Source organism: Vipera ursinii (genome assembly GCF_947247035.1).
Source record: "Vipera ursinii genome assembly, chromosome: 1".
Taxonomy (NCBI): Eukaryota; Metazoa; Chordata; class Lepidosauria; order Squamata; family Viperidae; genus Vipera; species Vipera ursinii.
This window is the reverse complement of record NC_139512.1, coordinates 160,434,457-160,457,267: the sequence shown is the minus strand read 5'-3', so window position 1 is coordinate 160,457,267 and position 22,811 is coordinate 160,434,457. Positions and strand designations below refer to the sequence as shown.

Below are 22,811 nucleotides of genomic sequence, written 5' to 3'. Positions count from 1 at the left end.
ATCTTCTTATCGACAAGCTCAGCGTCCTAACCCACTGAGCCACTGCATCCCTTAGAATGCAGTACTGCAGGCTAATTCTGCTGACTGCCCATTGCCAGAAGTTCAGCAGTTCAGGTCTCCCCCGCTCAAGGTTAACTCAGCCTTCCATCCTTCTAAGGTTGGTAAAATGAGGACCCAGACCGTTGGGTCCTGTTGACTCTGTAAACCTCTTAGAGAGGGCTGTAAAGCACTGTGAAGCGGCATATAAGTCTAAGTGCTATTGCTATTGCTACTGCAGGCCACCCTGCCCCCTCTGAGGCAAAAACTTTCACTCTGATGGGCACGTTTGGGGAAGATCTATATTCTAAAGATAAAAGATATGACTCATTCTTATATTTTTTGTTAAGCTATAACCTGGGGGTGGGGATGAAGGCTCAGCTGTTAAAGACGCTGAGCTTGTCAGCTAGAAAGCCAGCAGTCTGAGTTGGAGTCCTGAGAACCGTATGACAGGGTGAACTCCTGTTACTTGTCCCAGCTCCTGCCCACTATCATTTTGAAAGCAGGCACATGCAAGTAGATAAATAGGTAGCACTTGGGTGGCAAGGTAACAGCGTTCCTTGTGCCTTGGCGTGTAGTCATGCTGGCCACAGAAATGTCCTCAGAAAACACTGGCTCCCTTGGCTAAGAAATGGAGAAGAGCATTGCCCTCCCCTTGCCCCCTCCCACCCCAAGTTAGACTTTCCCCTGGACAGGGGAAACCTTGACTTTTACCTTTATAACTTGGGATGGAACACCAAATCTTAGTGATGCAAAAAAAAGTAAATATCATCCCCAATACAAATGGATCCTCAAGTTAAAGTTTCTTCAATTTTGCCCAGGAATCAGGAGACTTATCATGTGTCAGTCTGTACGTAACCAGATGACTCTGCCTGATTTAAACAGTAAGTGCCTTATTTGTGGCAAGTTCACGAATATCTGACTAGAAAGGGAATCCTACACATGCTCATCACATAAAAAGAAAGCAGGCTTTGTGTACATGTCTTAACGAGACAGAACAGTACATTGATTAAACTTACATCACATTGTGCTTGTTCTATGGAAGGGATGGATAACCTAAAGCTATTCCACTTTTGCCCACCCAGACACATACTAAAAGTACCATATGTGTAAAGCAGTACTCAGAAAAATGGGCTATGCATTGTTGATAGGATAGCAATCCAGTCTGAGTCACAAGCATGATAACCTCGTGAATATTGTTATGGCATTCTTCTCGATAACCTGTATAGCCTTATGGTTTTGCTATCTTTCTGAAAGTTGTGCTGTCTTACAAATGCATGCAAAATGTAGGAATAAATAACTAGTCTTCAAAATCTCTGGATGTCATATTAATGCAGTAATTCCTTGGGACCCTTACAGGGGCTAAAAATACCACAGAGCTTAATGGTATTTATTTTCAAGTCAACGCATTCTTAAAACTTAAATTAAAAAAAAACACCAGAATTAGATCACTTTCTATAGACAGCTTTATAGGAAGGTCTCCAGAAACGCTAGAATCCTGGGTGAAAGCCCATAGAGCAACTTGGACAAGTGGCTTGAAAACTTCTTGCTAAAGAATCCAAGTTTCACCAATCAGTGCCAAAATGCATGATAAATGAGCATTAAGGAGAAGAAAATGAGAGGCCTGAACAGAATGAATATGACCTTTAAGTGAGAATTTTGATGATATCTAAAAAAGCAGTTATATAAGTTTTTCTAATGGGATTATCTTGCAAATCATTCTCAAGAAGAGAATGAGCTTGATGCTACAAATGCAACCTACTCTGAACCGGTTTCCAATTAATTTCCCACTGGTTTCACTGTCCCAGGCTTCCTTGCAATCTAGTGTGGTTGGCAGAGGTCTTTCTTAGAAAACCGGAATCCCTGTCTGAAATTACAGCTTGCAATTTTCTCTCAGTAGGGAGTGATGATAATTAGGTAATTTCGAAAGTGGCTCCAATTTGCATTTGTACCATAGCAGAAATCCTGAGATGCGCATAGGACAACCACACATTCACCATCTTCTGGTCTTGGTAATGCACCAAGCAGTGTTATGACTAAATTTAATCAGCTTTGATGGGTGTTACATGCACTCGCCAACAAATAAATACACCTATCCACCCCCTCTGAATGCTTCACGATGAAACAAAATGGCAGTGGCATGGTTCATCTCTTCAGCTGACAGGATGATGTGGATTATTGCAAGGACAACAGCCCTGGATATGTCAACTACTTTGCAAAATAATGTATGTCATCTCCCCCGCTACCCGTTACTGTTTTTCAGAGGACATCAACGGTGTCACTAATATTAAACACACCCCTCCCCTTCAGAAACCTAGCTCAGCTTTTCCTTCTCTTTCCGCTCCTCTTCTTAGCAGGCCACGTCTGCAGAGCCATCTGCGCAGACAAACATACGTATGGCTGTCATTTGTCCAGCACTTTACACAATGTGAAGGCCTTCTTAAAAAAATAAAAATAAAAATAAATAAATAAAAAATACTTGAGACGCCAGCCCATGTGGCAGATGATGTATGTGTTTCTTCAGGCCTGTGATTACCAGCACAGAGAAGCTGCGCGCTGCTCTTCACCTCATCAGTTCCACAAGCTGCACTCCAAGGTGGGTGAAGCATTTGCCGCAAGATGGCTTCTGACATGTAGCCAGGCAGAGGCGTTCTGCTGGGAATAGATGACTTCACGTTTTCTTCCAACTGAGGTCAGAGTCTGACCTGCTGAAATTAGTGTGTGTGTGCGGGTGCAGGTGCGGGCCTCTGTGTGCATGGCGGTTCCAAAGCCAGAATGAATTTATTTGGGAGAAAGGAGAGCAGAGGGCATTAGGAGTTGCCTGACACCTCTTAAAAGCCCTTTAACATGATAAAGAGAAAAAGGAAGATTAATCCAGAATGATACAGAACTTTTAAAAAGCAGAGGGACGTATGAAAGAAAAAACAAAAGTCAACCTGGCTGCCATCAGGGGATTCTCATTTTGGTCTTCTGAACCCAAAGCACTTTTAAAATATCATGGCATATGTGGAATGAGATGAGCTGACACCAATCTGTATCTCTTTGCTTTTTGTATTCTTCTATGCAGTGCTTTTTTTGTAAAAGAAAAAGATGCCGGAACTCACACATGTCATAACAACCCGCCTTGCCTACCCTACAAGGGTCCATCCAAAAAAGGTGCCGGAACTCCGTTCTGAGCGTTCTATGAGAAAGAAAGCCCTGCTTCTATGGTACCTACTGAAGACTGGGCCACCTATGTACATGCACCCACATACCCATACCTATGCAACCCAGTGTGATGACTTTGGACTGTGCAATCTGCACAAGAGTCACTACTACATTTCAATTACGCGTCAATCACTGCAGACCTACAATATTGCAAGAAATACCAAGTACTCAGTTAAGAATACAGGTAGTCCTCAGTTACAACAGTTTGTTTAGTGACTGAAGTTACAACAGCATGGGAAAAAGTGACTTACGAGCATTTTTCACACTTACAACTGTTGTAACTTCCCCGTGGTCACATGATTAAAATTCAGATGCTTGACAATTGGTTCATATTTATGACACAAGCAGTGTCCCTGGGTCATGTGATCACCTTTTGCAACCTTCAAACAAGCAAAGTCAATGGGGGAAGCCAGATTCACTTAACAATTGTGTTATTAATTTAACAACTGCAGTGTTTCATTTAACAACAGTTCTGAAGAAAAAGCTAAAGGCATCATAAGCAGTTTATGGAGGAAGATTATTGAATTCTGGCCTTCCAAAATTGCCTGAAGATCTAGCTCTGCCAGCTGGTCTGAGGCCTCAGTGGGGCATGTCATTCTGGAGGTGGCTAATGGACTAAGATAAAACCCCAGCTCCTCCCCTTATGCATCTTGCTCCTTTTCTTCCCATCTTTGTCAATTGCAACTCAATTTCAGTGTTAATATTTATTTTTTAACATTTTAAATGTTTTACCCCCGCTGTTTTTAATTGATCATAAGCCACCTAGAGCTGCCTCAAGGAATATCAGTTTAATAAATAATTAAATGTCCAGCATACTTGCAAAAAAGTCATTTTAGCAGCATAGCCACCACAATCAGCACCCTGATTGCGGTGATGCAAATGCCGGCAAAAAGTAATCATTCTAATTGTAGCAAAACTGCTTTGGGTTTGCGCAGGAAGAATTCCATACTATAGATTAAACCAAAAATCCAACCAAGTGCCAATGGGTCTAAAATCTGGGGACTGCTATGAATTTGTATCCACAATACTCTTTGCTCTGGAAAATGTAGCCCATTGGTAAAAGTAAAGGTTCCCCCGCAAATGCGTGCTAGTCGTTTCCAACTCTAGGGGCTGGTGCTCATCTCCATTTCAAAGCTGAAGAGCCAGTGCTTGTCCGAGGATGTCTCTGTGGTCATGTGGCCGGCATGACTAGACGCCAAAGGCGCACGGAACGCTGTTACCTTCCCACCGTAGTGGTCCCTATTTTTCTACTTGCATTTTTACGTGCTTTTGAACTGCTAGGTTGGCAGAAGCTGGGACGAGTAACAGGCGCTCACTCTGTTACTCGGGATTCGACCCACCAAACTGTCGACCTTCTGATCGACAAGCTCAGCGTCCTAACACACTGAGCCACCACGTCCCATAGAGAGGAAAAAATCTGTTGCACCAGCAGGTTCTGTCATACTGGCAGTGAATATTGAAGGCAGCACATTGGACCACCAGGTGAAGAGGTACAAACACCCACACGTCCTTCCAAACCTGATTACCATGCTTCTGAGCATTTTCCAAGAAACGCCTTGCTCCCATATAAGTATGCTCACTTGAGCAAGCGTAACAATGCCTGTTACCTCTCTTTGTCTGTACCTAGCCATAAAAATGTGGGAACTGGTGCCTGGATAATGAAAGAGGAATGAAAAACCACAACAAAACATGACTGAGGGGCAAACATAGCTTCAGATTTAGGCTCCCAAACAGGTACAAAGCTTTATGAAGTCCTTTGGAATAATATGCAAATATTTAATTACATACTTACATAGGCCCATTCATTGCTTTTAGACATCATCCATTTATTCAAGACAGTTGCTCAGATGCCCCTTAATTAACTATTAATCATTATGTGGTTTGCTACCAAGGGAATTTCTGTCCACACAAGTGTTTCCTTCTGGTGATGTTTACAGGGCAAAGTAGACAAGATGGAGCCACATCTCGGGCCAAAATCCTGTATAGTACAGGAGATAGGTAGGAGAGGGAACATTTCTTCCCATGGATCATACTCCTGTACTTCTCACCTCCTGTGCTTTCCTTCAGCTGTTTCTCTCCAATCAAGAGTTCCTTACAGTCTTCATTATGGAGGGGAGCGGGGAGGACTGTTGAAAATTTTAAGAGAGATGTGTGGGATTGTTCTTTAAGGAAACATTAAAGTTTTGCCAGAAAACTACAAAACGCAGATCATTATTTTCAGGGCTGTCTTTTGTGAAAACCCTTACTACAATCAGCATTCCTGCTTAGTTTAAATTCTCTTTTATGAAACCAGTCTGCAGTGAAATAATTTTTTCAATACAAATCATTCTGCCTAATTGCATCTGTGAATTGCAATCAGTAGCAAAATGGAAATTGGTGGATGGAAATGGCGTGGATGCTGTATGGTTACAGATTCATAAAACAGAATCTGTGATTTGTTCTATAGGGAGTTATTTTAGCAAACTGTGAAAGAGCATAACACAGGGCTTTTCAACTTTTTCACCCATTGTACCGCTTTTAGGATATGACAGCATCCGAGTACCACTAGTCACCTAGCAAGGTGTCAAAAACCTGATGACCAAAAAAAAAAAAGGAAAAAAGTGATAAAGTACAGGTAGTCCTTGACTTACAACAGTTTGCTTAGTGACTGTTCGAAGTTACAATGGCACTGAAAAAAGTTCCCCCAAGCCACAGCCGAGCAAGATACCTGCCTGCCCGCCCGGCAGCATCTTCCTCCTGTCCAAGGTTTTCATTGTTGTGAGCATTTCTGTTGAGGATTGGCAGCAGGGATGGGGGTGGGGTGGGTGTTTGGTTTTTATTTCCCCCATCTGCTGGGTGGTTGCAGCAGGTTTTGGTCACTTCACATGACCCTGGGACACTGTGACCATCATAAATATGAATCAGTTGCCAAGCATCTGAATGTAAATCACAAGACCCTGGAGATGCTGCAACATTCCAGCTGATTGGTGCTTCTTCTGGGCCCAGCAGAAGTGTCAGGATCAGCGCCGAGCTCCAGCTGGAGACTGGCGCTGATCCTGGTGCTGATCCTGGCGCTTCCGCTGAGCCCCAACAGCCCTGCAGCTCCAGCCATCTCTCGCTCAGGCTTGTGCGGTGCTGCCTCACAGGATTGTTGTTGTGGGGAAAATAGGAGGAAAGAGTATTGTGCATGTTCGCCACCTTGAATTATTCATAAAAATAATAAAGGCATGATATAAATAACAAATGATCCTACTTCACAAAGGATAGTTGCAACCTGTAAATAAGACCTGTTCTTGTTATACGCAGGTGTGTGTGTGTATGTGTATGTATATATATGTGTGTATGTGTGTGTGTGTGTATACTGTATGTATATATATGTAAATTTTTTAGATTGCTAACAAAGAATTAAAGGGAGATCCAAAAAATTTACACAAATAATGAGTTGTCACAGTTACATCTAAATGTGCTTTTGAAGCTATCCAATACAAATACCAGCAATGCATGATTGGAAATTGTCAATGCAGTGATGTTAAGTCACAAAGGGGGAAACAGTCCACATTCAGTACAGAAATAAATGTACTGTACTGAATTGGCACTATTTAATAAACTGTGGTGGTTCCACTGTTGTGGTTCCACTAAATTCTCAAGTAGTCTTACTGACTTTAGTGAAGAAAACGATAGCAAATACCTAGGCATCCATGAGGGAAGGGAAAATAAAAGGGGGTGTGTATTAATGGTGAAATTCATGCTATGATTCTGTAATGCAAATTTATATATAACAGTATTATGATGCCATAATGTACTTTTCATCATTTTGGATTTATTGTACTTGGGAACAGACATCAATGGCAAAATATTTAGAGGAATGTATCATGAAACTATAGAAATCCTCATATTTGATTTCAACTTCTATTGTAAAATCAGATAACAAGCTGCACTTGCTTAGTAGCAACCCATTAATCAGAGAAATGGAGTTTGCTGGTACACAGACAATTTACTTAATACAGATAATTTACTTAATTTGGCAATGTTCTGGCCAGTTGCTCTACTTGTGCCAAAATTACATCTTCTTCTCTGGTAGGCAATAAATATCAGCCAATATTATTGGTATTACAAAAAAAGTACACTAAAATCTGCAAATATAAGTTTATGATTGTGGTAAGAATTCCAAACTATTTGGGGGAAAAAACAGCAGCCATCCCAGGAGTGGAAAAGCTAAAAGACAGAGACAATAGAAGACAAAATACTTGAAATACCATCACTTCAATTCTTCTGGATAAAAGAATATTTACACGAGTTAAGATTTTTCTCTATCATATTGAAAAAGTAAACATTTATTACATGTTAGTTTAGTATCACTGTATCTTTGATCAGACGTGGTGGCTCAGTGGGTTAGGACACTGAGCTTGTTGATCAGGTTGGAGTTCTGTACCAGCCTGCTACCGGCCCTGCAGAAAAGGCAGGGACAACCCCTTTTACAAGAAGGCAAGAAGCTGGAATTAAGCCTGCCAAATTTATTAACATAAAAACACAGAGCAAAGAGAGCAAACAGGAACCATGAAACAGGAGCTTTTCAAGCCGTTGCCTTCAGCAAACCATCCCTCCCACGCATTCCCCTTTTATACAGTTCAGGTCGTGGTTTCTCTCTGCCTCCTTCCGAGGTGCCCCATTGCCTTCCTGTTTACTCCTGATTGACTGCCTCCTGCATCGGGCGTCCTTGAACAGGGCCAGCTGTGGGTCATCTTCATCCACGCTGTCAGGCTCACACAGCTGGGTCTCCATCGTGACCAGGTGGGAGGGGCCTGGCTGAGGGCTCTGCGGAGCCTCAAGGCCATCATCAGCAAGCTCTTCAACACCCCCCTCCTCCTCCTCTGAGTCATCCGACCCAACTGCCGAACCCACAGGCTGACCCTGAATCACAACACTTGGCAGTTTGGCGGGTCGAATCCCAAGTGCCGCGTAACAGAGTGAGCGCGTTACTCGTCCCAGCTTCTGCCAACCTAGCAGTTCGAAAGCACGTAAAAATGCAAGTAGGAAAATAGGGACCACTACGGTGGGAAGGTAACAACGTTCCGTGCGCCTTTGGCATCTAGTCATGACCACAGAGACGTCCTCGGACAAACGCTGGCTCTTCGACTTTGAAACGGAGATAAGCACCAGCCCCTAGAGTTGGAAACGACTAGCACGCATGTGCGGGGGAACCTTTACGTTACCTTTATCTTTGATCAAGCCTCAGTTTGAACTATCTCATTTTCTCTTAATATATAGAAAAGCACATCCAGTTGTCTTCATTAAGCTCCAATTGTGAATTATGACTATTTCTTATTAATGCATGATGTACCATGTAGCTATTTCAATTCATTTCCATTCTAATCTTTTCTGTAAAAATTCTAGTATACTGCTACAACACATAAGACAATTAGATTTTCACGTAAAGAGCATACATTTCACAGGCTGAAGACTTTCTGTCCCTGGACGGTGTTAGAATCCAACTTTCATCAGCCCACCACTACAGCAAGTAATCAAGAAAAATAGGAATTAAAGTTTCTGCATCACTGTCATGAAAACAACATAATTTTTAATCAAGACAGCATGGAACAATAACAGATTTTTCAACAATGTAATTGTCCTGTTATAAGGTCCAAAAAATCTTTTCGGAAGATTATCAGAACAAGGCATAAGATATACATATTAATATATACACTTGTATATGATACTTTTAGTTTATAACTATATATGGGCTGAAGAGATCATATAATAAATATAAATTGCAATATAAACTGAGTCTCCCTTCATAAGGAAAGAAACGTGAACTCATTTTCAACAAAAAACTCTTGGCAATTTTAAGGGCAATATTTTTTTAAATGACACTCACCAGTATTATTGCATGTGCTACTGTTTTAAAATTAGATGGTGATATACACAGAAATACACGTAACATGTACTCTGGCCATGTACTGCCAGAGTAACTTACATTTTTTATTAATTACAATGATTCACAATTACAGTTGTATTATGGACAATAAGTAGTTTCTTTTGATGTTAGCTGTTTTAAAATTTTCCAATCTTAGAAACCTTTTTAATCCTACACTTAAGCCGCCATTAATTGCTTTAGTTCATAAAACGGCACTTTATCCAAACGAATAGTTTGAAAAAGTGCAGTAGCCTCCTAGCATTGTCATTCAAACAACTACTTTTCATGCTTAACCTAATTTAAATAGAGGATTCTGATAACTCAGATGATTAGAAAAGGAATGATGTTGATTGGGGGGGCTGATGGAGAATACAGCTGTTTACAAAAAATATTTATATGAAATAATTTGCAGCTCATCTTACTTTACTTATTGAGTTTGCAATGTAATTCACTCATCTCCATATCTTTAAGTGCAGTCTAAGTGGCTCAAATAGATTTATGCACACTTTATTTGCTTATAATAGATCATATCTCTTGCTACGTCATTTTGAGATAGTGGGGATTTATAGTCCAAGAGACACTTTCAAACTGAGTTAATGCATGGTGTCAGGCTTTAAGAAGTTAAAAGGTTGACTGGATGCTGCTGAACAAGACTTGCAGTCATTTTGTCTTGTAAATTGGTATTTAGATTACTGATGATTCAAGCAGGAAACAAATTTGGCTACTGACACCATAAAGAAAAATAATCCTTTCCTCCAGAATTCAGAATAAAATCATTTTGTAAATGGGAACCTAGATAAACACATGCAGCAGCCAAGCCATCTTCAAAGAATTGGTTTTCCATTTATTCCCTGAATGGAAGCATTTGAAAAGTGAGCTTATAAAAGCCCAGTCTAGCATAATACCAATGAACAAAAAAATAACAGCTCTCAAAAGAAATCAGCATGGCTGCATAAAGAACTCTCTGATAAATTGAAAGATAAAAAGTATAAAAAGTGGAAAGAGGGGCACATAACTAAGGCAGAATATCAGCAAATAGCCCAAGCCTACAAAGATGAAGAGAGGAAAGCTAAAGCTCAAAATGAACTAAGGCTTGCGACAAAAGTCAAAAATAACAAAAAAAGCTTCTTTCAACATTAAAAAAATAAGAAAAAAGTTAAGGAAACGATTGGTCCATTAGTGGTAGAAAGTGGCAAGAAGGTGACAAGCAATAGAAAGCAGAACTGCTTGCTTTTTGCATCCATCTTTACACAAAAGGAAAAAACAGTCCAACCTATCAAAAACAGTACCGTAAAAAACAAATTAGAAACACAAGTTAAGATAAGCAAGAAAATGGTAACTGAGCAGTTGTCCACCCTAGACTAGTTCAAATCACCAGGAGCAGATGGATTACATTCCAAGGTTCTGAAGGAATTGGCAGATATGATCTCAGAATCACTGAACTACCCGAGGACTGGAAAAGAGCTAATGTAGTTCCCATCTTCAAAAACAGGAAAAAAATGAACCCAGGAAACTAAAGACCTATCAGCCTGACCTCAACACCTGGGAAAATTCTGGAAAAGATAATCAAGCAACAAATCAGCGAACACCCAGAGGCAAACAAAGTCATTACCAAAAGCCAACATGGGTTTGTCAAAAGCAGAAAATGCCAGACAAATCTTATTGCATTCTTTGACCAGATGACAAAATTAGTGGACCAGAGGAATGCTGTGGATATAATTTACTTGGACTTCAGTAAGGCATTTTATAAATTACACCACAACCTACTACTTGATAAGATAGAAAAATGTCGGTTAGACAGCATCACCACCAGATGGATTCGTAGCTGGCTGACCGGCCGTACTCAGCATGTGGTCCTCAATGGAACTGCATCTACATGGAGGGAAGTATGTAGTAGGGTGCCCCAGGGCTCTGTTCTGGGCCCAGTGCTCTTCAACATCTTCATCAATGATTTGGATGAGGGGATAGATGGGGAACTCATCAAATTTGCAGATGACACCAAGCTGGCAGGAATAGCCAACACTCCAGAAGATAGGCTTAAGATACAGAAGGATCTTGACAGACTTGAACATTGGGTGCTATCTAACAAAATGAAATTCAATGGTGAAAAAAGTAAGGTTCTACATTTAGGCAAGAAAAACCAAATGTACAGGTATAGTATAGGGGGTTCCTTGCTCAATAGTAGTAACTGTGAGAGGGATCTCGGAGTACTAGTGGACAATCACTTAAATATGAGCCAGCAGTATGCTGCAGCTGCCAAAAAAGCCAACACACTGCTAGGCTGCATTAACAGAGGGATAGAATCAAGATCACATGAAGTGTTAATACCACTTTACAATGCCTTGATAAGGCCACACTTGGAATACTGCATCCAGTTTTGGTCACCACGATGTAAAAAAGATGTTGAAACTCTAGAAAGATACAGAGAAGAGCAACAAAGATGATTAGGGGATTAGAGACTAAAACATGTAAATAATGGTTGCTGGAATTGGGTACACCTAGTTTAATGAAGAGAAGGATGAGGGGTGACATGATAGCAGTATTCTAATATCTCAGGGGTTGCCACAAAGAAGAGGGAATCAACCTATTCTCCAAAGCGCCCCAAAGCAGGACAAGAAACAACAGATGGAAACTAATCAGAGAGAGAAGCAACCTAGAACTAAGGAGAAATTTCCTGACAGTTAGAATAATTAATCAGTGGAACAACCTGCCTCCAGAAGCTGTGAATGCTGCAACACTGGAATTTTTTAAGAAGAGACTGGACAACCATTTGTCTGAAATGGTAAAGGGTTTCCTGCCTGAGCAGGGGGTTGGACTAGAAGACCTTCCAACTTTTTTATTGTTATTGTTACTATTATGCAAGAATATTCCTTTTTCATAGTCTTTGTTTTCAACTGATCAAATGAATTGGAAAAAGCCAGAAAACAGTCAATTTTGAATTCATCTTTGCTATATTTGAAAAATAATTTAAATACACGTTCTAATTAATAGCTTTTAAAATAAATAAACAAGATATAAAAAGATAAGGTGGGACAAATACCTTCAGATGACCTGAGCAGACACTCAGACATGTAACTAAGAGAACCAACTCAAAAACATGGGATTTATTCAGACTGACTTTATCTCCAGAATTATGATTAAAAAATGAATAATTTCATATTTTATTATTTTCACATTTTTACTATAAATTAATACATTTTACAGGTTCTGCATTATGTGTAATTTTTCGTGCTATTTGTTAATATTTTAAATACTGTTTAATCAGATAAGAGAATTCTGCTTATATAGCTGGATAAAAATGCAAATTTTATTTATGTAAACATTCTACAGTTACCTTTAACCATAATCCCAACTTAGTAGCTCAATGGATGTAGTGCAATTATAAGAATGTAACATGTATAGGCAGTTAAAATATTAAGAAAAACACTTATAGAATTATCTAAACTTTATTGTTTTACATATTGACACAATACTGTTTCAAGGTCACTTCAAAAGAATATTAAAATGGCACACAGACATGTATAATGAAAAACTCAAATTTTGATTTAAATACAGTAGGTTTCTTGGGTTCATCACAGGTAGATTCTTTTGGACTACAACAGTTTTGGCATAGCTGACTCAGATTGTGAACTAAACCCAATTTTCAAATCTGTGCTACTAATTTTTTAAAACAAAACAAACACAATCAAAATATGAATTTTATTATTACTATCATCATGAGCATTCTGTTTATCAAAGACTGTTTGGAGAAGAAACATCGGGCAGTCTTAACTTTGACCTTCAAAGTAGTGTTGTTCTATTCTTCTGCAAAATGCAATGAGGTTACTGTAGCCTTTCACTTTTTCTGACAGTTCATCGCTGATCAACTGGGTAGTAAGGATTGTGAACAGATGTCCAAATACCAAAGCATCTAATTCAGTTGGCCTATGAACAAAAGAAAACTAGTATGTTGAATGAGAGAGAGCCATTGCAAGTCACATTATCCATTAGTGCCAATTGTATATCCAGACCACTGCACAATATCTTCATCTTTCCATTTTGAGGAGAAAATGCTATCAACTGCCTTTATTCCACACCTCTTCTCCTTAAGGTGGTGACAGAAGGATGCCAGTTTATGGCTTAAAAGCTACAACAGTGATAAAGAAGCATACAAATGCTTCACCAATCACAGCCATGCCTACCCCAATAATGAAGAAATTGGTGGGCCGGAGGGATATTAATAAAGGCCAAAAAAAATTAGATTTGGCATACAAGCACCCAGTCACTGCTCAACAGCAATAATCTTGAGGTTTTTTTGTTTTCTGAATACTGTCCTTTTAATCTGAGAATCAGAAAGTAGACTGCCTTCAAGCTTAATGTTAATATAAGTGAATGTAAAAAGTCTCTCTCCCTCCCTCCCCCCCCTCTCTCTCTCTCGCACGCGCGCACACACACACACACACACACACACACACACACACACACACAGACACACACACACAAAGATATTTTGAGAGAATGGGATTGGTATCAATTCAAATGATCAAAGCATTGAAAATATGAATTAAATACTATTTTTAAAACATATTACTGAGGGATATAATCAAAGAATAACTTAGAATGGAAATAAACTTGCGGTGGTAGCATTTCTTTACTCTAACCTAGATTTTAGAGTCTGTTGATTTAGACAAAAATCAATTTTTTAGAAACTTCTTTGGAAACTCATTTTACTGAAATTCTTCATATAGTGCTTTCTAACTTGATCCCATTAACCTTCCTGGATGTTCCTCCTTGCCTCCTCCTGTGGCTTTGTCAAGTTGCCCAGAGGTAATCTAGCCATCCCTTCACTCATAAATTAAGAAATGCAGAAAGAAGCTGTTTCCTGATTCTTGGCTCTTCGACCAATAGGCAGTTACTATGATGCCCTTTTTTTTTACCAAAAGTTGGAAAAAGGAGAAGAGTATTTCATTTAATCTATAAAAAAAAGAAAAGAAATACAGCAGGAAAAACCTCTCCTCCTCATTTGGGGAAAGTTTTCTTCTTGGCAGAACTTTTAATTCAAATAACTTACTTCTTATTGAAGAAATACAGCTGTGTCCCAAGCCTTTCGGAAAGTGCTTGACAACACTGATCTACATCTTCAAGTATCTAGAAAGAACACAGATATCACGAAAGAGCAGAAAATAATTTTAATTAATTATAGCTTTAGTTAAAAATACATCCCATGCATGAGATTTTTAACAATGTTTGTCCACAAAGTTCTTGTCCTTCCCCTACGATCTTTTATTCTTTACCCTTTAAATGCAAAAATGATGTATTTGTACCTGTTAAAAATCAAACAGAGATAGTCAATACAATTACCATATTTCCATACCAAGTACTTAAGATTCAACCCAGAGAGAAATCTATACAAAGGACCTCATATATAATTTTTGTGCACATTTGGGGCTTTTCACCAGCTTCTTTCAAGAAATCTTCATGCAAAAATTAAAAGGACCTCTAAGAATAATATCTGATAGCAGTTGCTGTTAAAAAAAATAACCCTGATGTACATACCTGCGAGCATTTGGGAACTTCACCTAATACTAACTTCTACTGATAGCTAACCATCCAGTGCCCAGTACTATGATCCTACTATTCAAATATTGAAAGGTTTATACCGGATGCCATTTTTTCCCCAACACATTGCTCTTAACTTTTAAAGCTCCAGATAATAGCTTATATTCTGGCCATTTAAGTATCCTGTTTCATTATAAACATATGAAAACAAATTTAAAAAATATATCTAGCAAATCAAAATAGATCCCACAGTAAAACCATCATCTCAGATTAGAGACAGCAGATGCTAGTTTTTATTTTACTAAGAAGGTACAAAGAAATCAGTGCCTCCCTGAAACTTTACATTTTGCATTTTCTAGAGGGGGGAAAATCAAGAGTTGGGGAACTAATGACTGACCTGATCAAGTGACTTATTGCCCCAGCCAATAGCCTTCATTTTACGTTGGACCTCCCACTGCTTCTGATAGGCCAAAATGTGATTCAGAGGCCAAGGATAAGGAGAACCATATCTTGGATGAGTGATCTTTAAAGGGGGAAAAAAAGGATTTTTGTCTTCTTACATAACTGAGAAAGCTGTGTTTTAGAAAAGACTAGACTTAACTGTAATTTTATTGCTATGGCTCTGCCTCAGAATCTGTTCTGTGCAATTATTTATAACTTGCAGCTACAAAAGCAAGCCTTTAAAATTATATTTAAAAAAATTCACTTTAAAACTAGCACATCCAATAATGACATAGAGTAACCCGAAATGTATATGCAAGCAAAATTAAAGCAAAAAAAAAATGGTATCATTAGTGGTTTAAACCTCTATGTTTCATTTATGAGTAGGGACTTGCAATTGTGAGCAAAAGTGTTTTCTCATTAAAATTTAATTAAGATGTATGCTGCAGAATCACTCACCTCCTGGACTGTAGCATCATCACACCACTGAAGATACAGCTAGAAACCAAAGAATACTAAACTTCATAACAGAGAAGGTTACACAGTCATTTATTCCTTGCAGCTTTCTCTCCTAGCTCTACCAAACAAGCCATTAATAATATTTAAAACACATAAATACGGTTACTAGATTTATCATGAAGCAAATAAAATATTTCACTGCACCAAAAATAATCTGAAAAGGATTTGGAAGTGTACATAAAAGTGTGCTGCTTTTTGAGAAGCACGGTTAATCATAAGTCCACCTTTTTTGTTTTATACACAAATGGTAGCTGTGGCTTGCAATATTACAAAGAAAATAGCATTTCACTCCCCCTCTTCAATATAATTCATTTCCCAAGACTGACAAATTACTAGTGTTTTGCCATACCTCTGCTGTCAAAAGCATATTATTGACTAATTCCATGTAGGCTTTCATCTCAGCTTTTTGGACTTCATCCAACCCATCACTAAGTGAATGGCCCTAAGGCAGGAGAGAAGGAAGGAAAGAGAAAGGAGAACAAAAATTATCTATTTGGGTTCTTTCCAAACTTCACTGAAGTCCATGGCTTTCTTTCATTCAAAACAATCCTTTGCAACATTTCACATAAGAGGCAGCTTTGCAGACCTCAAAGACTACTGAAGGCTCTGGGCATGGGGTGGGGGGAATATTGAAGTGAAATCTTCTAAATAGAAAAGTACAGAGTGATCGGTAAACGGAACTTTCCAGCTACAGACCTTTTGCTTTGCTTTTCTGCTGAGTGGTTTTTATAAATACGTCTTTGTAAATAAAACAAGTGAGTTATGATGATGTAAATACCTTATTAAAATACGACGCACGGGTATCGATTTACAAGACTAAAGAAAGAAGCAAGAGTAAGCATAAATATTGATTATTTGGAATTTTTTAAGATTTAAACAAAGTGTTCTCTATGTAGTAGATTGCAAAAGCCAAGAACTAAGTGCAACATTATTTCTTGGCAACGGACAAGATAGCAGACAGAGCATGCAGCAATCCGGAATAGGCAACTTGGTAGTGCAGCTTTTTTAAAAAAAAAATAATAAATCTTAATTTCAAAAGCCACCGCAGGCATGGCCAAGGGTTCTGAAACGATCAAAGTTACCATCCAAACCCTCTGGAGGGCACCGAGGTGATGCCTACCCTATCTTAGATGTAGGACAGGATCCAAAGGGCTTTGGAGAGCTCAGGCCTCTTCCTATAGAGCCAAGACATACAGAAAAACAATTTGAAAAAGATAAACGGAAGCCCTTTCAAAGAGACATCTAAACCATTATAATTGGCAAAAAAAAAATCATCTAAAAAAGATTTGACTCAGCTGAATCAGCTGAAAATTCTTTAGGTAGTTACCGCTGAAGCCTTGTTGTATCTGAATACACATAATCAGGCATCTGTTTACACAAAACAAATGCTAGACTCAAGCTATAATTTAGCTTTTCCCTATTTAATTACCATGTAATTAAGTTTATAAATTTCTATCTGCCGTATATCAACTGAAAACAATTAACAAGTAAGTTGATACTATAACACTGCATCGTAGTACTGTATTACAGAATAAACAAAAAAAACTCTTGAGAAAAGAATATTGGGGGAAAAGGGAAAAATAAAAGTCTATTTATTAATCAGTGGAGTTATGGAATTGGCTTTTAAGGCCACGTGAATTAGTAAATTTGGAAGATGGAAAGAAGGAAGGAAAAGTTGCTCGCCTAAAATCAAAATTATACATACACATATACATCCTAAATGTATGAAAAATCTAAGCAACAGAAAATATTTAGATATTCAAATGATGTGTATTACCATGTATGAACCTCAGAATGTTTGGGTTCATATCATTTGCTTCAAAATGGAAGAAATGTGGATTTGGCTGAAAGGCCCTACTGGAAGAAGCATATGTTCACTCCCTCTTCCTTACGGATATCTTGCCATTTCCCTTACTTTCTTGAAACTTGATCACACTCCCAAGATAGTTTCAGAGCATACAAGTAACTGAAGAAAGAGAAAATTCCTTTCTTTCTCATGCCAACATAAAAGACCTACATTGCACAAATTTCATCTTCAGAAGATGGCCCAACAACACGTTTCTTATCCTGAATAACTAGGATTGGATGTGGTATTAGTCCTTGGTGGGAAATTACCAAGAAATGCCAGTCCTATAGGTTAGATTGAGAAGTATAAAAAAATTCCAAGAGACAATTATATGCTCCTTCTGTATTGTTGTGAGGAAAATTACAGGGGCATGTGCATTACATCGCCAGTTGAACTCTATTCAAAGGAAACTTTACAGTAATTATCATTTAAACATGTTTCAGTTTAAGGCTCCCATATGTGCTAACTGGGGTGATCTTGGAGCTGCAACTTAAATACAACTAGAAGACAATCATGATGAGGCAAGGCATCTGCAGTTGCTCTTTCTGAAATTCTTGGGTAATACATAGTTGTGCACTATCTGAATAAATAAATAACAGGGTTCAATATTGACACGTATATTGCTTAAAACTTAAAGTGAAAGTGCGTCACAATTGTAAGTAAAAGATGGCGGCTAAACCTCCCCCTAGAACTTTTCGGAGTGCTGGAAATTCTCCGGTGCAACAACAATCATTACTGCAGGCGTTGCATTCTCCTGATGTATTGACATCGAAGGATCTTGAAAAACATACCCAGTTAATTTTGGAGTCAATGGGTGTTAAATTTGCACAGATGGAGGAGAAATTGGAGAAATTGGAGCAGAGAATGGAAGAAAGGATGGAGCAGAAACTTAGAGAAATGAAGGTAGACATTTTGTCCTCAGTGCATAAAGTAGCTAAATGTGTGGAGGTGCTGGATGATCAAGTGGAAGACTTGACTCAAAAGAATGCTATATTAGAAGCAAAAGTATTGGAAATTGAAGGTTTAAAAGACAAAATGGATAGCGAACAGAGTCTGGCTCAATTTTACCAGATGCAGTTTGCTGTTAGAATTAGAGGCCTAAAAGACAATATTAAGGAAGATTTAAAGCAGCTGGTTTCTGAGGCTTTTGAGGGGGTATTGAACCATCCAGCATCTGAAATAAAACAAGGCATGGACAAAGTGTTTCGTGTGAATTCGTGGATTGCTAAGCAGAGAAAGTTGCCTAGAGATGTGGTGGTTTATTTTGTAAAAAGGGAAATTAGAGATGAAGTTATACAAGCTGCCTATGATACTAAAGTTGTGATTGCTGGTCAAGAAGTTTTGGTTCTAAAAGAAATTCCTCCAAAGATTTTAAAGAGAAGGAAGGACTTTATATTTCTTGTGCAAGAGCTCAAGCAAAGAGATATAAGGTTCAGATGGGAGATCCCAGCTGGGTTGAGCTTCATGTATGATGGCAAAAGGTACTGTTTGGGTACTGTGAAGCAAGCGCATGATTTTTACAACAATGTTTTAAAAGCAACCCCATCAACACTTCTGGAAGCTGCAGAGGGATCTGGAGAAGGAGAACATCAAGAGGATGAAGATGGACAGATAGACGAGAAGGGTACAGGAGGAGATCAAGCTGCAACTCTTTTGGATGATCCTAGAGAACAGAGGGTGACGCGTGCTGCCTTAAAACGCTCAAAAAAGATTAAAAAATAAGACCAGTAGAAATCTATGGAACTTCCACAATATACTTATAGTCAAGTGGTAGTTGTGTTTTTAAGAGTTTTGGGATGATATGTATGGTAACAGAATGTTCAATTTGGAATTAATGGACAATTTACTACAGAGGAAGAGGAAGAAAGTTTTGTGGGTTAATGCGGGTTAATTTGTGTAAGAACTATCTATTATAGCCTATTTTGGCTAGAGAGGTTAATAGGGATAGGTGCTTGTGATGTGTAAGTGAGAATATGTCTAGGTAATAGTGAATTGTGGAAGAACATAGATGGGAATGATGCTAGTTTTCTTTTATTTTAGTTCTTTATACATATTTAGTATTGTTAAGGATTGGTTTACTCTATATAAGCTAGAGAGTGATGGATTTTAGAGTTTATAATTGTTAGTATATGATTGTTTATGATTGCTTTTTAGATATATACCTTGTATTTTGCTCTGGGAAGTCGGGGGGGGAGGGGGGGAGGAGGGGAAGTAGAGGGGGGGAGGCAGGGGAGGGAGGAGGGAGAGGGGGAGGGGGGGAGATAGGGGGGAGGTAGGGAGGGGAGGAGGGAGGGGGAAGGGGGGTTTTTCAAAGGAAAATTGTATTTTAAAACTTTTCAATTAAAAAAAAATATTGACACGTATAGAAAGAAAGATGAATATGGTACAGAACATTGTTTGTACAAAAAAAAGAGTTCAGCCCAATAATGATAGACAGAAATGTACAAATCTGTATACACATAAGCACTCAGCAGAAAAGTAACCCACGGAATTGGATAACAACTTAAAGGTTATTAATGCAGTATTTTCTAAAAGAATAAACTATTTTATTTTCAAAGCTATGATTTTATCAAATCACCAGGATAAATTCATAAACAAATAATTAAAACTACTGAATAGGTGTTGTATCTTTTTTTAAAATATATATACACATTACCTTGGCTTTTACAAACTGATAACATCTTAAAGGTTATTAATGCAGTATTTTCTAAAAGAATAAACTATTTTATTTTCAAAGCTATGATTTTATCAAATCACCAGGATAATTTCATAAACAAATAATTAAAACTACTGAATAGGTGTTATATCTTTTTTAAAAATATATATACACATTACCTTGGCTTTTACAAACTGGACAATGGGGCCAAGTTCTGAAACGACTTGATTTCCTACATGAATAAAGGGCACTTTTCCTGTGGGTAAAAAGAATATATTTCAACATTCATCACCAGCATATCATTCTAAACCAGAACGATAAGAACCGGGATCCACTGAAACTGAGATTTTAGTTTTGTGTTTGAGTATCAGTTTTGAAAGATGTATGAAAACGTAGGATTATAGTATTTATTGCTTCTAGGCAAAAGAAGTTGATCCTCTCCTGAATATGAATCTCTGTGAAACCCAAATACTACTGTCCTCCTCCTCATCAAAATTATAGTAAAAGAAAGAGCAGTTTAATACAATTAGTTGTTACAGGACGGAAAAAGTAATGGGACAATAAAAAACATGTGTAATTAAAAATATTTCACACAGTGGTGTGACTTGGTTGATCTCATTTAGACCTCAGCTCTTCCTAAAAGTCTAGCCTTCTGAATCCAGGGAATTCTGGCTAGCACACAAGTGCTTCTTATTCACACAGAAGAGTTACTGGGGTTGGACAGTTTATATCAGGCCACATTTGTTTGTAAAGGTTTCTACACAGTTACTTCTGATTTTCTTGTAAACCAAAGCCCCCAAAGTACAAAAATCTTTTCCTGTTTGAGGATGCATAATCAAGAATATAACTACCCTGAGTACCATTTATTAACAGAAAGGCTACTGCACATGTACACACATGCACAGGCATGTGTATTTTGTTTTGGCATGAATCAATACCAGGGGTGTCAAACTGCCGGCCGGTGGGCCGGACGTGTCATCCGGAAGCCACACCCATTCCATTGCCGGCAATGGCAAAATAGTCCCGATATGTCTCACGACATCACGTGACATCGCGAGTTTGACATGTCTGATCTACACCATCAACTGATAAAAAAACTGACCATATTTCTTCCAGAGGTGGAAAAAGATTTTAAAATTTTAAAATCAACTAGCCTCAACGCAGTACATTAATAACTAATCAAAGATTGTTGAAACAAATGTCACAAAATACTGCCACTCAGTATTTGTTCCAAATACTAAAATAAATGCTAAGGTTGCTGGGCTTTAACATAGAATATTGTGTCAGTTTCACAGAAATTATGTAGAATATAAAAGATACAGAGTTTTTAAAAAATAATATCCATGAACAGCATTCATGGATAAGCACTGGTAATACAGCCAGTCTTCCTGTTTTCAAAAAGGGGGGGAAGACAGGTCACTATCACTTTTTATTCAAGACTACTAGATATAATCTGATATCCATTACTGATTTTTTTCTATGAAATGTAAAATTTTTATTTTGAGACAGACTGAAAACTTCAGACTAAACTGCCTATAGCAGGGGTAGGCAACCTCGGCTCTTTTATGAGTCGTGGACTTCAACTCCCAGAATTCCTGAGCCAGCCATGCTGAGGGGAAAGGGAGAGGTTTCCAAGCTGAGCCAGGCTGGCTCAGGAATTCTGGGAGTTGAAGTCCATGAGTCATAAAAGAGCCAAGGTTGCCTACCCCTGGCCTATAGTAACCTAATTTTTAGCTTTCTCTACTTCTTACTGTACCCCAATAAAAAGTCCTGAAAAGTTCAAAAGCTTGCACACTCTTTTATGACATTTGACCTAACTGAAACTATCACCCTACTATAATTCTAATAAAGCTAATTATCTGTGCTAACTCTGTGCTCATACCTTAGTGACACCTCATCAGAAATTGACAAGCAGTGAACTAGGTGGCCTGGTGTCCCTTTGTTTGCACTGAAAGGCTATAATCCTAAAACTTCTTGCTGTGAAATTTTATCAAGTCTCTTCATTGAAGGACTACACAAATAACTGTGAAGGCTACACACTGTCCAAAGAATATTCGGAATATTCTTGCTTTTATTTTTACTGAGGGAAAGGAATAAAAAAATCTTGGTCACTGACAGACTGGTTCAAAAAGGGAATTGCAAGCAAAGCTCTCCCCACAATGGCATAAACTGCAAAAAGGAATGCAGGGCCTTTTGAACTTCCAGACCTCTCTGTGGTCCTATCAATCAAGCTTTTGCTTCCATGGAACTACTCTATATACAGAATGAGCTTTTGGTGTTCCTATAGCAAGAGTCAGCATATCAGTGCTCTCACAAGGTGCGCGTTAAGTGCTCTCTTATTAACAGATGGAGAGAAAGAGAGCAGTGCCAAGCAAGCTGTCTTCAAATGTAGAATCCCATAAAAAGAGGAAAATGCATTCATGGTTCTAAATTTTAACCTTGTAGAAGTTAGGGCCACAGTTTCTGCTATACAGTTGTTCACAGAAGCTCCATTTATCCAAGCACTAATTTATAGCAAAGCATGCATATGATAATGCATGACAAAAAGGCTTTTGCGGTAGGCAGCAGGAAATGCTTTCAACCTGCCAACTCAAAAACTGGAAGAAGAAAAAAATATTCCCATTAACATTGAGTTTTGCTTTATTTAGATATTTCTTTTTACCACAGCTAATGGG

The 22,811-nt window shown here is 38.4% G+C and overlaps 1 protein-coding gene across 2 annotated transcripts in view; it reads right to left on the bottom strand.

Moving 5' to 3' along the window:
• Nucleotides 1–11,934: 11,934 nt before the first annotated feature.
• Nucleotides 11,935–22,811, bottom strand: part of MTX2 (metaxin 2) — a 46,730-nt gene continuing 35,853 nt past the window's right edge. Inside the window, exons 5-10 of one of the 2 annotated variants that reach the window (XM_083357534.1) lie at nt 20,316–20,392; nt 15,984–16,076; nt 15,575–15,613; nt 15,072–15,197; nt 14,187–14,263; nt 11,935–13,060 (exon numbers count right to left, since the gene is read on the bottom strand). In XM_083357534.1, coding sequence (XP_083213660.1) covers nt 12,904–13,060; nt 14,187–14,263; nt 15,072–15,197; nt 15,575–15,613; nt 15,984–16,076; nt 20,316–20,392 — 569 coding nt within the window. In that variant the 3' untranslated portion in view covers nt 11,935–12,903. The remainder of the gene's footprint in view (nt 13,061–14,186; nt 14,264–15,071; nt 15,198–15,574; nt 15,614–15,983; nt 16,077–20,315; nt 20,393–22,811) is intronic. The other variant, XM_083357535.1, reaches the window with a different exon arrangement.